The following is a 12,427-nucleotide window of genomic DNA, read 5'->3' on the forward strand; positions in this document are numbered from 1 at the left end:
TAAAATATGCCATAGAGTCATCCCGCACGGAAATAGATACTTCGGTCCAAATCCAAGTTTCCCAAACTAAACTAGCTGTATTTCCTATATCCCTATCCCATGTAGCCCATATCCCTATAAACCTTCTCTATTTGTGTGCCTGTGAAATGTCTTTTAAACGTTCTAATTAAATGTTTAAATGTTCTAACTGTATTTGCATCTATCACTTCCTCTCAGTTTATTCCATAAACGCATCACCCTCTTGTGTGAAAATGTTGCCCCTCAGGACCCTTCCAAATCTTTCTCCTCTCACCTTAAAAATATGTCCTCTAGTTTTTGACTCGCTCAGAAAAAAGACCTCTACTGTTCCCCTTATCTATGCCCCTCGTGGTTTTACAAACCTCTGCAGAGGTCACCACTCACCCTCAGACTCTGCATTGCAAAAATTCAAAGACAACTCAAAATACTGGGTACCAGCAAGTCCTAAAACTACACATGTTGTTAATTGTGTTGTCTATTGCAGCTTTTTGGGGATTGGCGGCTGGTGTTGGGAGGCAATAGAATTTTAAAAGAAAAAACAGTGGCTTTTTTTACACGTAGGGTAATGCACTTTTCGGATGAACTTAGAGTCATAGAGATGTAGACAGGGAAACAGACATTTCGGTCCAACTCGTCCACGCCAACCAGATATCCTAAATTAATCTAGTCCCATTTGCCAACAGTTGGCCCATATATATCCCTCCAAGCCCTTCCTAATCATATACCCATCCAAATGCTTTTCAAATGTTGTAATTGTACCAGCCTCCACCACTTCCTTTGGCAGCTCATTCCATACACGCACCACCCTCTGCTTGAAAAAGTTGCCACTTAGGTCCCTTTGCCTAAACCTAAACCCAAAATCTATGCCCTCCAGTTCTGAGCTCCCTACCCCAGTGAAAATACCTTACCCGATTTATGCCCGCCATAATATTATAAATCTCTATAAAGCTACCCCTCAGCCTCTGACGCTCCATGGAAAACAGCCCCAGCCTATTCAGCCTCTCCCTATAGCTCAAATCGTCCAACCCTGGCAACATCCTTATAAATCGTTTCTGAACTCTTTCAAGTTTCACAACATTCTTCCTATAGGAAGGAGACCAGAATCGCACACAGTATTCCAAAAGTGGCCTAACCAATGTCCTGTACACCACAACATGACCTCCCAACTCCTATATGCAATGCTCCTACCAAAAAAGGAAAGCATACCAAATGCCTTCTTCACTATCCTGTCTACCTGCGACTCTACTTTCAAGGAACTATGAGTCTGCAATCCAAGGTCTCTTTGTTCAGCAACACTCCCCAGGATCTTGCCTGCTTTGATTTACCTTCCCAAAATGCAGAACCTCACATTTATCTAAATTAAACACCATCTGCCACTCCTCAGCCCATCGGCCCTCCTGAGGGAATGATGGATGTGAATACAGTTGCAATGTTTAAAAGTCATTTGGATAAGTACATGAATAGGAAAGGTTTGGAGGGATATGGGCCAGGAGCAGGCGGGTGGGACTAATTTAGTTTGGGATTATGGTCAGCATGGACTGGTTGGGCAGAAGGGTCTGTTTCTGTACTGGGGAACATTCATATACCTCTATGACTCTAATTGTACAAGTTCATCTTTTTTTCAAAAGAAAATTTGTTGGGTGACAGATTTATACAATATTTTCCGTGTGAATCTACGTATACGCATCTGTATTTGTAAACTTGTGAGATGTTGGTTGGATCAAGAATAATCACCTTTATAACCAATAAAGATCACTGTTTCTCTAGTGGACGCCTGATTCACCTTTACATCTCCCAAATGAAGAAATGTCCTCTGCAGGTCCCTGTTAAAGGTTTGGAGGTTTTACGTGTTTGGTAATTGGAATTAATAGCACAGATTTTTTTTAATGAGGCGCTTTTCTACAGATCTATTCTTGGGGTTTGGGTGAAGTCGTGTCATTTAGATTTATTTCCCAAGAATGAATCTCCATGAGTCGTGATATCTCTGGAGGTGTCTGATGGATTCTGTGGGTTTGTTGCCAACTCAGGCAGGAGTCCGCAGGCGATGTGTAGGTGCTGCTCAGCTCATTTCAAGAGAAGCAGAGCTCAAAGAATACAGCTCTGCCATCCTGCAGAGCTCCACCACAGAGCCCTGACAGTACAGCTCCATCGCAGAATGTAGCTCCGCCACAGAGCCCAGTGAGTTCAGCTCCGCCACAGAGCCCAGTGAGTACAGCTCTGCCACAGAGCTCAGTGAGTACAGCTCTGCCACAGAACCCAGTGAGTTCAGCTCCGCCACAGAACGCAGCTCTGCCACAGAGCCCAGTGAGTACAGCTCCGCCACAGAGCCCAGTGAGTACAGCTCCGCCAGAGAGCTCAGTGACTACAATTCCGCCACAGAGTCCAGTGAGTACAGCTCTGCCACAGAACCCAGTGAGTTCAGCTCCGCCACAGAACGCAGCTCTGCCACAGAGCCCAGTGAGTTCAGCTCTGCCACAGAGCCCAGTGAGTACAGCTCCGCCAGAGAGCTCAGTGAGTACAATTCCGCCACAGAGTCCAGTGAGTCCAGCTCTGCCACAGAGCCCAGTGAGTTCAGCTCCGCCACAGAGCCCAGTGAGTTCAACTCCGCCACAGAACGCAGCTCCGCCACAGAGCCCACTGAATATAGCTCCACCACAGAGCCCAGTGAGTACAGCTCTGCCACAGAGCCCAGTGAGTTCAGCTCCGCCACAGAGCCCAGTGAGTTCAGCTCCGCCACAGAGCCCAGTGAGTACAGCTCCGCCACAGAGCCCAGTGAGTTCAGCTCTGCCACAGAGCTCAGTGAGTACAACTCCGCCACAGAGCCCAGTGAGTCCAGCTCTGCCACAGAGCCCAGTGAGTACAGCTCTGCCACAGAGCCCACTGAGTATAGCTCCGCCACAGAGCGCAGCTCCACCACAGAGCCCAGTGAGTTCAGCTCCACCACAGAGCCCAGGGAGTACAGCTCCACCACAGAGCTCAGTGAGTACAGCTCCATCACAGCGCCCAGTGAGTTCAGCTCCGCCAGAGAGCCCACTGAGTATAGCTCCGCCACAGAGCGCAGCTCCGCCACAGAGCCCAGTGAGTTCAGCTCCGCCAGAGAGCCCACTGAGTATAGCTCCGCCACAGAGCGCAGCTCCGCCACAGAGCCCAGTGAGTTCAGCTCCGCCAGAGAGCCCACTGAGTATAGCTCCGCCGCAGAGCGCAGCTCCGCCACAGAGCCCAGTGAGTTCAGCTCCGCCAGAGAGCCCACTGAGTATAGCTCCGCCGCAGAGCGCAGCTCCGCCAGAGAGCCCAGCGAGCTCTGCACGCTTTCAGGAAAGCCGCTGCCACAGAAGCTGAGGCGCTGCTCTCTGACAGTCACACTGCACCAAAGAATTCACTCTGGGATTCCTCAGCACTGCTCTGCGTATTTCAAACAGAGAGAGGGGGAGAGAGAATCCATTCGACAGCCATCGCTGACCACGGAGGCAGCACAAAAAGCCCCAGTCCTGTCAGCCGGGGGGTGGGGGTGGGGGTGGGGGGGAAGGGTTTTTTTTTGGTGGGGGGAAATCTGAGCTGCTTCATTCCTGGGCAGGTTATCAGTCTGAGCTGCTGTCCGCCGGTCAAAGGAACCGCTCACTCAGCAGTGCAGGTTCCCGATCTCCAGTACAGTATGGAAACAAGCAAGAGGCACCATCCTCATCTCAGCCCAGCACTGCATCTGCTCGCCTTCATCCTCAGTAAGTACAGTCTCTAGAGGCATGCTGCATTGGAGGGAGAGTGGGGTCCGGGAGGGGGGTGATAGTGGGGGGCTGCAGATCTCAACATTACACCCTCCCCCCCCCCCCCCCGCCACCCCAGCCCCAAAGCCAATGTGTGGAGAATAATCTCTACACCCTCACCCACCCCGATCGAATCTCTTTGAAAAGGTTATGTTGGAATATCTTCCGAAAGCTGCCTAACGAAGCGTTTTCCGCAATTTTGCACGTTAACCCCTTGTGTACCTGACAGCTGTTTATTTTTTCTTCTAATGTCAGGAATCACATTAAACAAGCTGCTGTAAATGTTTCTCAGGTGAATCCAATAAGAAGGAGCGGGACGTTAGAGGGATGCTCTGTTCCGAAAATTCACTGATTTTTTTTTCCCCTTCCCTCAATTTTCATTGATTCGGACAAAGTGCTGCATTCCTCAAACAACCTCCTCCCGTCCTCGGAGCGTTCGGAATTCGTGGTTAGAGAGACAGTGAATTGTTTTTATTTTAATTTTATTTTTATTTAAGAAAATGACCAAACAGAGAAACAAATGACTGGGGTGTTCGGGCAAATATTTGAAATAAGTTCTTCCGACCCTGGAGCTGAGTTCACGGGATTGAACTGTTAAGACTAGCCGGGACATTTAAATACACCATTCTGTTTTGAGTTAATCTTGTGTTAATCTCCCTTTGCAACTATTCCAGGTGCATTTTGTAACATGGTATTGAGGAGGGCGATAGTAACTGTTACCTCTTCTGCGACTGAGTTCATTTTAATTTATTTTCACATCACGGATTTGCCTGTAAATGTTGAGATAGAGAGAAAACCATCGAGCCATTTTTTTTTAGCAAAAGATTACACTTTTGAGATGTGAGCCATATTGTCACTTTGCAGATGTTCTTCCTGGGGTCTGTGCGGAACAGGAGACGGAGAACCTCTCAGGGCTTTCCACTGATCCTTACAAAGACATTTTTGTGGTTCGGGAGAACGGAACAACGTGTCTGATGGCAGAATTTGCAGCAAAATTTAACATCGCCTACGACGCAAGGGCTAGTAACTATGTAGATGTAAGACAACGTTTACACATAGCTCCCTCCTTGAGATTAACACGCGAAAAAAAAACCCTTCAACTTTTGCGGTCAAAACCAAATTGTTTTAAAATCTGTTGTATCTCTAACTGATTTAGTTCACCTTTTGCAACGAATTACTCGGCGCACACACACGCCCACAACTTTTTGATCTTTTTGGCCCTAGCTCATTACAGAACAAGCTGACATCTCGATTCCACGTGGAGCAGGCGTGAGGGGAAAATGCGGAAATAACGAATCTGAGCTGCAGATTTCTTGGCTGGACGACATCTACAGTTTTAAGCTCTTTTTTGTGAAGGTAAACTCAACCTCCCCCCACCCCCTCCGGCGCGCTGGGAGGGATTAAAAAATCGAATATCTAAAACAACAAAAAAAAATTGCCTGAGACGCTTAGTGGGTCTCCTCTGTCTCTGTAAGCAGCAAAGTTGTATCTGAAGCTGGGGAGAGATATCCAATGTGAAGTTTGTCCACACGAAGAGAGAAAAAGCAGAGAATCTGTGTGTGTGTGAGAGAGGGAAAGAGACAGTGTTATTGTTTAAGGGTCCGTAACCTTTCATCAAAAATGGGAGGTGAATTAGTTTTGACCGAGAGACAAGGACAAAAGTAGAGTTTGCATAAATGCTACCCCTTCCAGACTTCACGATTCTGATGAAGAATCGTGTAACCTCGGAAACTTTAGCTTGCTTGTCTCTCTCCATGGACACTGCCTGTGATCTCCAGCATTTTTTATTTGCAGTTCTGACGGGACAGACTGGGTGACAGAAAAGATTTTAGAGTGATGCTGGAAAAGCACAGCAGGTCAGGCAGCATCCGAGGAGCAGGAGAATCGACGTTTCGGGCAAAGACCCTTCACCAGGAATCCTGGGTGACAGAAAAGTTATGCCTCCCACCCCATTCGAGCGCCAAAAGCAAACAGAGTTGGGAGCAAACGAAAGATGTACCGAGTTGCTGCAGACTGGCATTAGGAAACCAAGGTCCAGAATCAAATACAAACAGGACGAAAACAGAAATTGCTGGAGAAACCCAGCAGAGATAAAACAGAGTTAACGTTTCGAGTCCAGTGAGCCCTCCTTGGTTCTTAAAGATGCTGCTCGAGGTGCTGAAAACGAGAAAAAAAACAAAAACAGAAATTGTTGGAAAAGCTCAGCAGGTCTGGCAGCGTCTGTGGAGAGAAATCAAGAGTTAAAGTTTGCGTTCTGAGGAAGGGTCACTGGACCCGAAACGTTAACTCCTGATTTCAGTGCGGAGAGAAATCAGGAGTTAACGTTTCGGGTCCAGTGACCCTTCCTCAGAACGCAAACTTTAACTCTTGATTTCTCTCCACAGACGCTGCCAGACCTGCTGAGCTTTTCCAACAATTTCTGCTTTTGTTTCTGCTGAAAACAATTTCTGTTCTTTGGTTTATTATGTTTGTTTGTTTGAGATTTCCCGTTTCCTCAGTTTGTTTTCATTTTACTGCAATGGGAAACAAATGGAGTGTTGTGTTTGTAGTGGAATGAGGAATGGGTGAGGAATGTGACATAGTTCACTGCCTGAAATTGTTGGACTCGGTATTAACTCTGCTTGGTCTAGGGATGGTCTCCTGTTCCCAGTTCTGATGAGAAGTCGCAGATTTTGAAACGTTAACCACCCGCTCCCCGACCCCACACAGTCGCTGCCAAACGTGCGGGAATATTTCCAGCATGTTCCTCTCCAGTAACGGTGGCATTCTGTATATCTGAGGTTGGCCAATCGCTGTTCTCTCTCTCTCTCTCTTCGCCATCTCAAACATCAATAAGGGAGACCCAAGTGTTAAATGCACTAGAAAATACGCCAGTCTCCAAGTGGGAAACCAGTTTGAGGTCAAGTTGTTCGTGTTGGGTTCTGTGGAATAGGCGGCGTCTTATAAGAATGTCATGTCTTTGGTTACAATCTGATGGTGGATATTGCTGAACTTTTCAACAGGAAATCCGCAACGTTTCGACGAGGCAAGACAGTTACTGGAAGATCAGCAAGATGCAGTTCGTTTACGATTCGTCTGATACCGCTCACTTTAAGGACGCGGCCAATGGTGAGTTCTCCAGTGAGAATCCCGAACGGACTCGGCGCTACACCAATGCAAATCTGGCCCGAATCATTTTTCCTCCCCCGAGGTCACGCCTTCAGATGCACGGTCTCGGCGAATCAAGCGAGACGATTTGGTTACACGTAAAATGTTCTGGTTTTGTGTTTGTGATCTCAGCTGGATCCCCGTTCTGCGTTTCCTAATACCCTACCCCCAATGAAGTTAACCAGCCTCACCATGAAATCATTCATGGAAATCTATATAACCCGAAATTTTTGGAAAGGGATCAAGGTTGTGACATTAATGCCGCCTTTTTGAGTTTGAAAATCTACGTTTAAGGGCGTTCGTTCTTTTTTTTAAATTTATTCGTTCCCGCCCGGAGGCTGGGCGCATATGTAATGCTCATCTCTAACCGCCCTGCAGGAGGCGGTGGCGAGCAGCTTTCTTCAACCCTTGCAGTTCGAGGGGGATTGATAGGTGTGTACGGCCAGGGAGAAACGAATAGTTAGACTGAAGTCACACTGACACAGTGCACGGAGAGGGCTGGAGAAGCTCGACAGGAAATGAAGAGAGAGAGAGAGAGAGAGAGATAACTTGGGGTGGCACGGTGGCTCACAGCACCAGGAACCCGGGTACGATACTAGCCTCAGGTGTCTGTGTAGAGTTTGCACATTCTCCCAGTGTCTGCATGGGTTTCCTCCCACCGTCCATAGATGTTCAAGTTAGGGGGAATTGACCGTTCTAAATTGCCCGCAGTATTAGGTGCATTAGTCAGGGGTATATGTAGGGGAATGGGTCTGAGCGGATTGCTCTTCGGAGGGTCGGTATGGGCTTGTTGGGCCGAAGGGCCTGTTTCGATACTGAAAGGAATCTAACCTAATCTGATTTTGAGTCCTGCGATGAATTCTGTTTCTGCTCCACGGACCTGCTGAGTTTCTCCAGCAAGTTCTAGATTTGTTTCAGATTTCCGGAGTCTGTTTGTTTTAATGCGTCGGTGCATCTCAAGTATTGAGATTTTTCTTCGTCCTGATGTACCCTGCTGGTGTTGCCCACACTCACGGCCGAGCTGCGGTTTGATCTTGGATTGTACACCTCAGGTTGCATGCTCTCTGTCAGTTCTTTTGCAGGAGCTCTGTTGCAGTTTTATTTTTGGTTTGGTGTCTGAGCAAGGACTTTCTCTCTGCAGCCGGGAAGCACACCGCCAGTTCTCGCCGTCTGTCCCTCTTTGTGACCCCTCTGGGCAAGTCTTACAAGTGTGAGGCGCAGGAAACCATCTCTGTCATCTCCAGTGACCAGCAGAAGGTGGTGGCTATCCTGCTCTCTCAGATCCACATCCAACCGTTCGGTCTCAAGCGAGACTTCATCTTTAGCGAAGGTAGAGAGGCGGGGGGGGGGGGGGGGGAGGGGTATTTTATTGTTTCTCTACATGGGGTGGGAGGGGTGGCAGTTACGGGGATGGCTGGGAGGTCACACTAATCTAGAGGCTGGGAGATCACAACAAGCCAGGCAGCATCAGGAGGTGGAGAACTCGACGTTTCGGCTGTAACCCTTCTTCAAGTGCACAACAGCAAGATAAACATTGAGTTGAAATTAGAATTCAAGAAATTGAAGGGGGAAACAATTACATACTTTCTGACCCACGTTTTGTTATTGTATGTAGAATGACCCGAATACTATACCAGTCTCAAGCCTCACGGTTAGACTGTTTTTTCTTGAACTGATTTTTTTTTAAAGAATCTATCTTTGTAGTATTCATGCTTTCATCCCCTCGTCTCTCCTCTGCAGCTTCTAAGTGTGTGGTAGATCAACAGGAACAGCTGGAAGAGACTCTGCCCCTTATACTGGGGCTGACCCTGGGACTCCTCATCGTGGTAATCCTGTCTGTCTATCACATCCACCACAAGCTGACGGCCCCCAGTCAAGTGCAGATCCCCAGGGACAGGTCGGAGTACAAACACATGTAAAGAGAGGCGATATAGAGCGGTACATATGTTCTGTGGAGAGCCACTAGGAGAGTTGTATGTGACGCTTTCAGAACCTCTACAGCACAAATGTAAATAGCAACGCCCTGAATTCTCGCTGTATATATTTAAGCACGCTTCTTAATTTAAACAGTGAAATAGTATGTGGAATGCTCTAAAAAAATGGAGTCCCGCCACTGCCAATGCACAACCGACACATTTAAAGCGATTAAACTGATTGCAAAGATTACGGAATTAGTGTAAACGCCAACTTGTATAGTATATTGGAAACCTGCATCGCTGCAATTATGTCGAGAAGGTTCAGCTCGATTTGGTTCCTTCAAACGCTTTTTTTTTGCTTAAAATGTACACGGGGCAAGGAGTTGGTGCATGAATTGGAAAAAAAAAAGAACAAACGCGAATTTGTACAAATTCTCAGCCGAACTGTTTCGGGCTCAGTCCTGAACGCAAGAAATAAATCAGTCACTTTTAAAAGGAAATCTTACGGCGTCCCTGTGGCTTGGTTCGAGTCTTGTTTTACTTTCAGGATGCACTCGGAGCAATATTGAGGTCAGGTCAAAGAGAAGCAGTCACAATTTTTCATGCCCGCTCCCTCCTCCTTTTGAAAACCCATTGTCCTTTTCCGTATTCTGTTTGGACATTTGATAAACCGAACGCAGGAAGTTTCAGCGATTTTTAGCAGAAACTCTCTCGGCAGGTCCCTGAAATCCAGTCGCTGTCAGGCAAAACGATTACCTCCCGAATGTGGGAGGAATACAAAGGGGCACTGCATTATTTCTGATTTTTTTAAGGGGGTGGTGGAGGCTGGTACGATTACAACAGTTAATAGGGCATCTGGATGGGTAGATGAGTAGGAAGGGTTGAGAGGAATATGTGCCAAATGCTGGCAAATGGGAATACACTGATATAGAATATCTGGTCGGCATGTTGAGTTGGATTGAAAGTTCTTGGTGACAGTATCTGACCAATTTGGGCTCATTTACTCCCCTCAGTTTACAATAGGGAGATGGAGTTGTGGAACATGTTTTCCCCGCTTTCCCACCTCCATCACTGAGCTGCTCTGGAGGAAGTGATTAGCAGTAGAGCGAGTAAGGCTCGCTTCACAATACACGTGCATTTTTATTTGTTTGAACGGATGCTTTAAAACAGTCATTGGGCCGTTCCACTCGTATACTTTTCCGATGTTCTGTATTCCAGTTATGGAGAGGCTAATTCCTCTGGCAAAAAGACTGAGCTAAATCCACAAGAGTTGTGTACTCAGATTTAGTTGCTAAATCCTTTGCATATTTGAAGCACAGCAGGCCGGGTAAAATATGCTGCTTCGATAGTTAATTACACTCAAGGAAGGTTGGTGACTGGGAATTATCAATCAGTTTGTTGCCAGTTTTGTTCTGTTTCCTCTCCCCAAGGGCAAACAGTCCATGTCACTGAAAGTTACTTTAATAAACCCGTTTGGACATATTATAACACACCTCAAGAGCAGGTGGGATTTGGGCAACACGATGGCTCAGTGGTTAGCACTGCTGCCTCACAGCACCAAGAAATCCGGTTCGATGCCACACTCGGGCGATTGTCTGTGGGGGAGTTTGCACAATCTCCCCGTGTCTGCGCGGGTTTCCTCATACAATCCAAAACCGTGCAGTTTAGGTGAATTGCCCATTGTGTTCAGGGATGTGTAGGTTATGTGCATTCGTCAGGGGTAAATGTCATGGGAACAGGTTTGGGTGGGATACTCTTGGACTTGTTGGGCCGAAGGGTCTGTTTCCACACTGTGGGGATTCTATGAACCCTGATCTTCTGTCCCAGCTAAGATATATTCTACTCCTTGCGTTGAACTGTCGGCTCCTTCCCCTCTCTGTTCCTTAAATTTCTGCTTCTGTTTTAGCTGGGAGGACATTGCCCCCAATGTCTGTGTGGTAAGACTCAATACCTGACCACAGCTATGAATCCATTGTCTTCAAAATACTGTTTTAGATTTAGTTTAATGTCAATTAAAAAAATAAAACATATTTTTAAGTTAAAGAAAAAAACAGATGGGGAAAAATTGAATCATAAGTTAAAATTTACTTTATTATTTTGTTACACAATGAAATAAACAATTATAACAGCAACTTGCCCCCATAAGGCGGGCTATAAAAACTGTTCCATTTTTGTTTGAGCATTTTCAATTAGCTCTTGTGTGAATGTGGCCTACTCTCATAATTAATTCAGAAGCATTTTTGGTTTGCTCCTCTAGGTAAAAACGCTTAAATTACAATCTTAGGTAAGTCAGATTTCTTCCAGGTAGTTGAAACGTTTCTGTGAGGAATTAGCATATGAGGAATACAATTAGGACACAATTAGTACTTTAACTAGATAAGTATATCAGCTTTTGCCTCAGTTTGAAAAGTGTATGTTTTTTTTAAACACTGAGGGTGCATAGCACCTTGTCAATTTTATTCTTTATCAATGTTATGATCTTAAGCCACGATCACTATTGTTCTACCAATCTTATGAGATTTGTATTAGTAACCGATATCTTTTAGTAGATTCACAATTTTATTGATGTTACAGCTATCTTTGATAAAGAGGGCAACTTTATTTTTAAAAAGTAGATAAAGCACATTATTAAAAATAAACATGATTGGTGGATGTAACAAAGATGAATGACTGCATAGTCTTCCCACAACTAATTCTGAAAACAAATGTTTGCTGAATAATTTTCTTTATTTTAAGCTTTTTTAAAAAAAGAAATCTTACTTTTCATTTCACCTTGATCAGTAGCCAAAAGTAACTAATGTTGTCATTAACTCAGCTGCTTGTCTACCCTGTGATAATAGTGGATCACAGAATGAGATTAAATTCCCCAAGTACTACCCATTCTATCATTTTGTGATACTACAGATTCTTTTCATAATGTTTATGCTGGAGTAGAATGCTCCCTAGAATAAATTTGTTCTGTTGCTTAAGAGAGGCCCATACATTCTTATGGATAACCTTTTTTTGGAGCATTAGGAATCCTTAGGTTAGTACTCTGCAGGGATAAATAGTTCATCATTGCTTTCTGATGACATGATATTTGTACCTACAACTATATTTTGCATGAGATTCCTGAAGGTGGAGAGATATGGTTTATAGTGGTTATACTCAGGAGTGGTGATTTGAAGACAGTGCCTTGTTTTATTAACAGATTTACCCATCAACTCATCCATAAATATCTCCTACAGATATTACTATGCTCCTGCTTTGGCATCCTTGAGACAAGGCAGTGGTTCAAACACACTTTTTTTTTGAATATGTATTCTGCACTCAACCTTGTTCTTAACATCTCTGCACAAACATTGCAGGAACAGATTGGAGGGCTCAGAAGGTAAATTGAGCATTGGAGCAGATTATCTGACAGCAATCTAACATGGTTCAATGAGTAACAGATATCACAATATTATATTTAACCATCTGAGGGGAAAATACAGGTTAAGATTTTGAGATTGCCTGTTTCATCCTCTTTTTCATGTTACTCTGCAAAATGAAGCCAAAAGCAATACCAATACCTTTTAAATATTTCTTGCCACCTCCCCTTGACTT

General features: G+C 45.3%; 1 protein-coding gene across 1 annotated transcript; it reads left to right on the plus strand.

The window, feature by feature from the left end:
* The first annotated feature begins 3,580 nt into the window (after positions 1-3,580).
* Positions 3,581-9,342, plus strand: lamp5 (lysosome associated membrane protein 5). Its single transcript, XM_043696596.2, has 6 exons — positions 3,581-3,737; positions 4,644-4,816; positions 5,004-5,135; positions 6,782-6,887; positions 8,068-8,256; positions 8,667-9,342. Exons 1-6 carry the CDS (start codon positions 3,671-3,673, stop codon positions 8,843-8,845), a joined length of 846 nt encoding a protein of 281 aa, XP_043552531.1. The 5' UTR covers positions 3,581-3,670; the 3' UTR covers positions 8,846-9,342.
* The last annotated feature ends 3,085 nt before the right edge of the window (positions 9,343-12,427 follow it).

Source organism: Chiloscyllium plagiosum, unplaced genomic scaffold (assembly GCF_037043375.1).
Source record: "Chiloscyllium plagiosum isolate Xiang-an unplaced genomic scaffold, Cpla_swu_hap1 HiC_scaffold_10, whole genome shotgun sequence".
NCBI lineage: Eukaryota > Metazoa > Chordata > Chondrichthyes > Orectolobiformes > Hemiscylliidae > Chiloscyllium > Chiloscyllium plagiosum.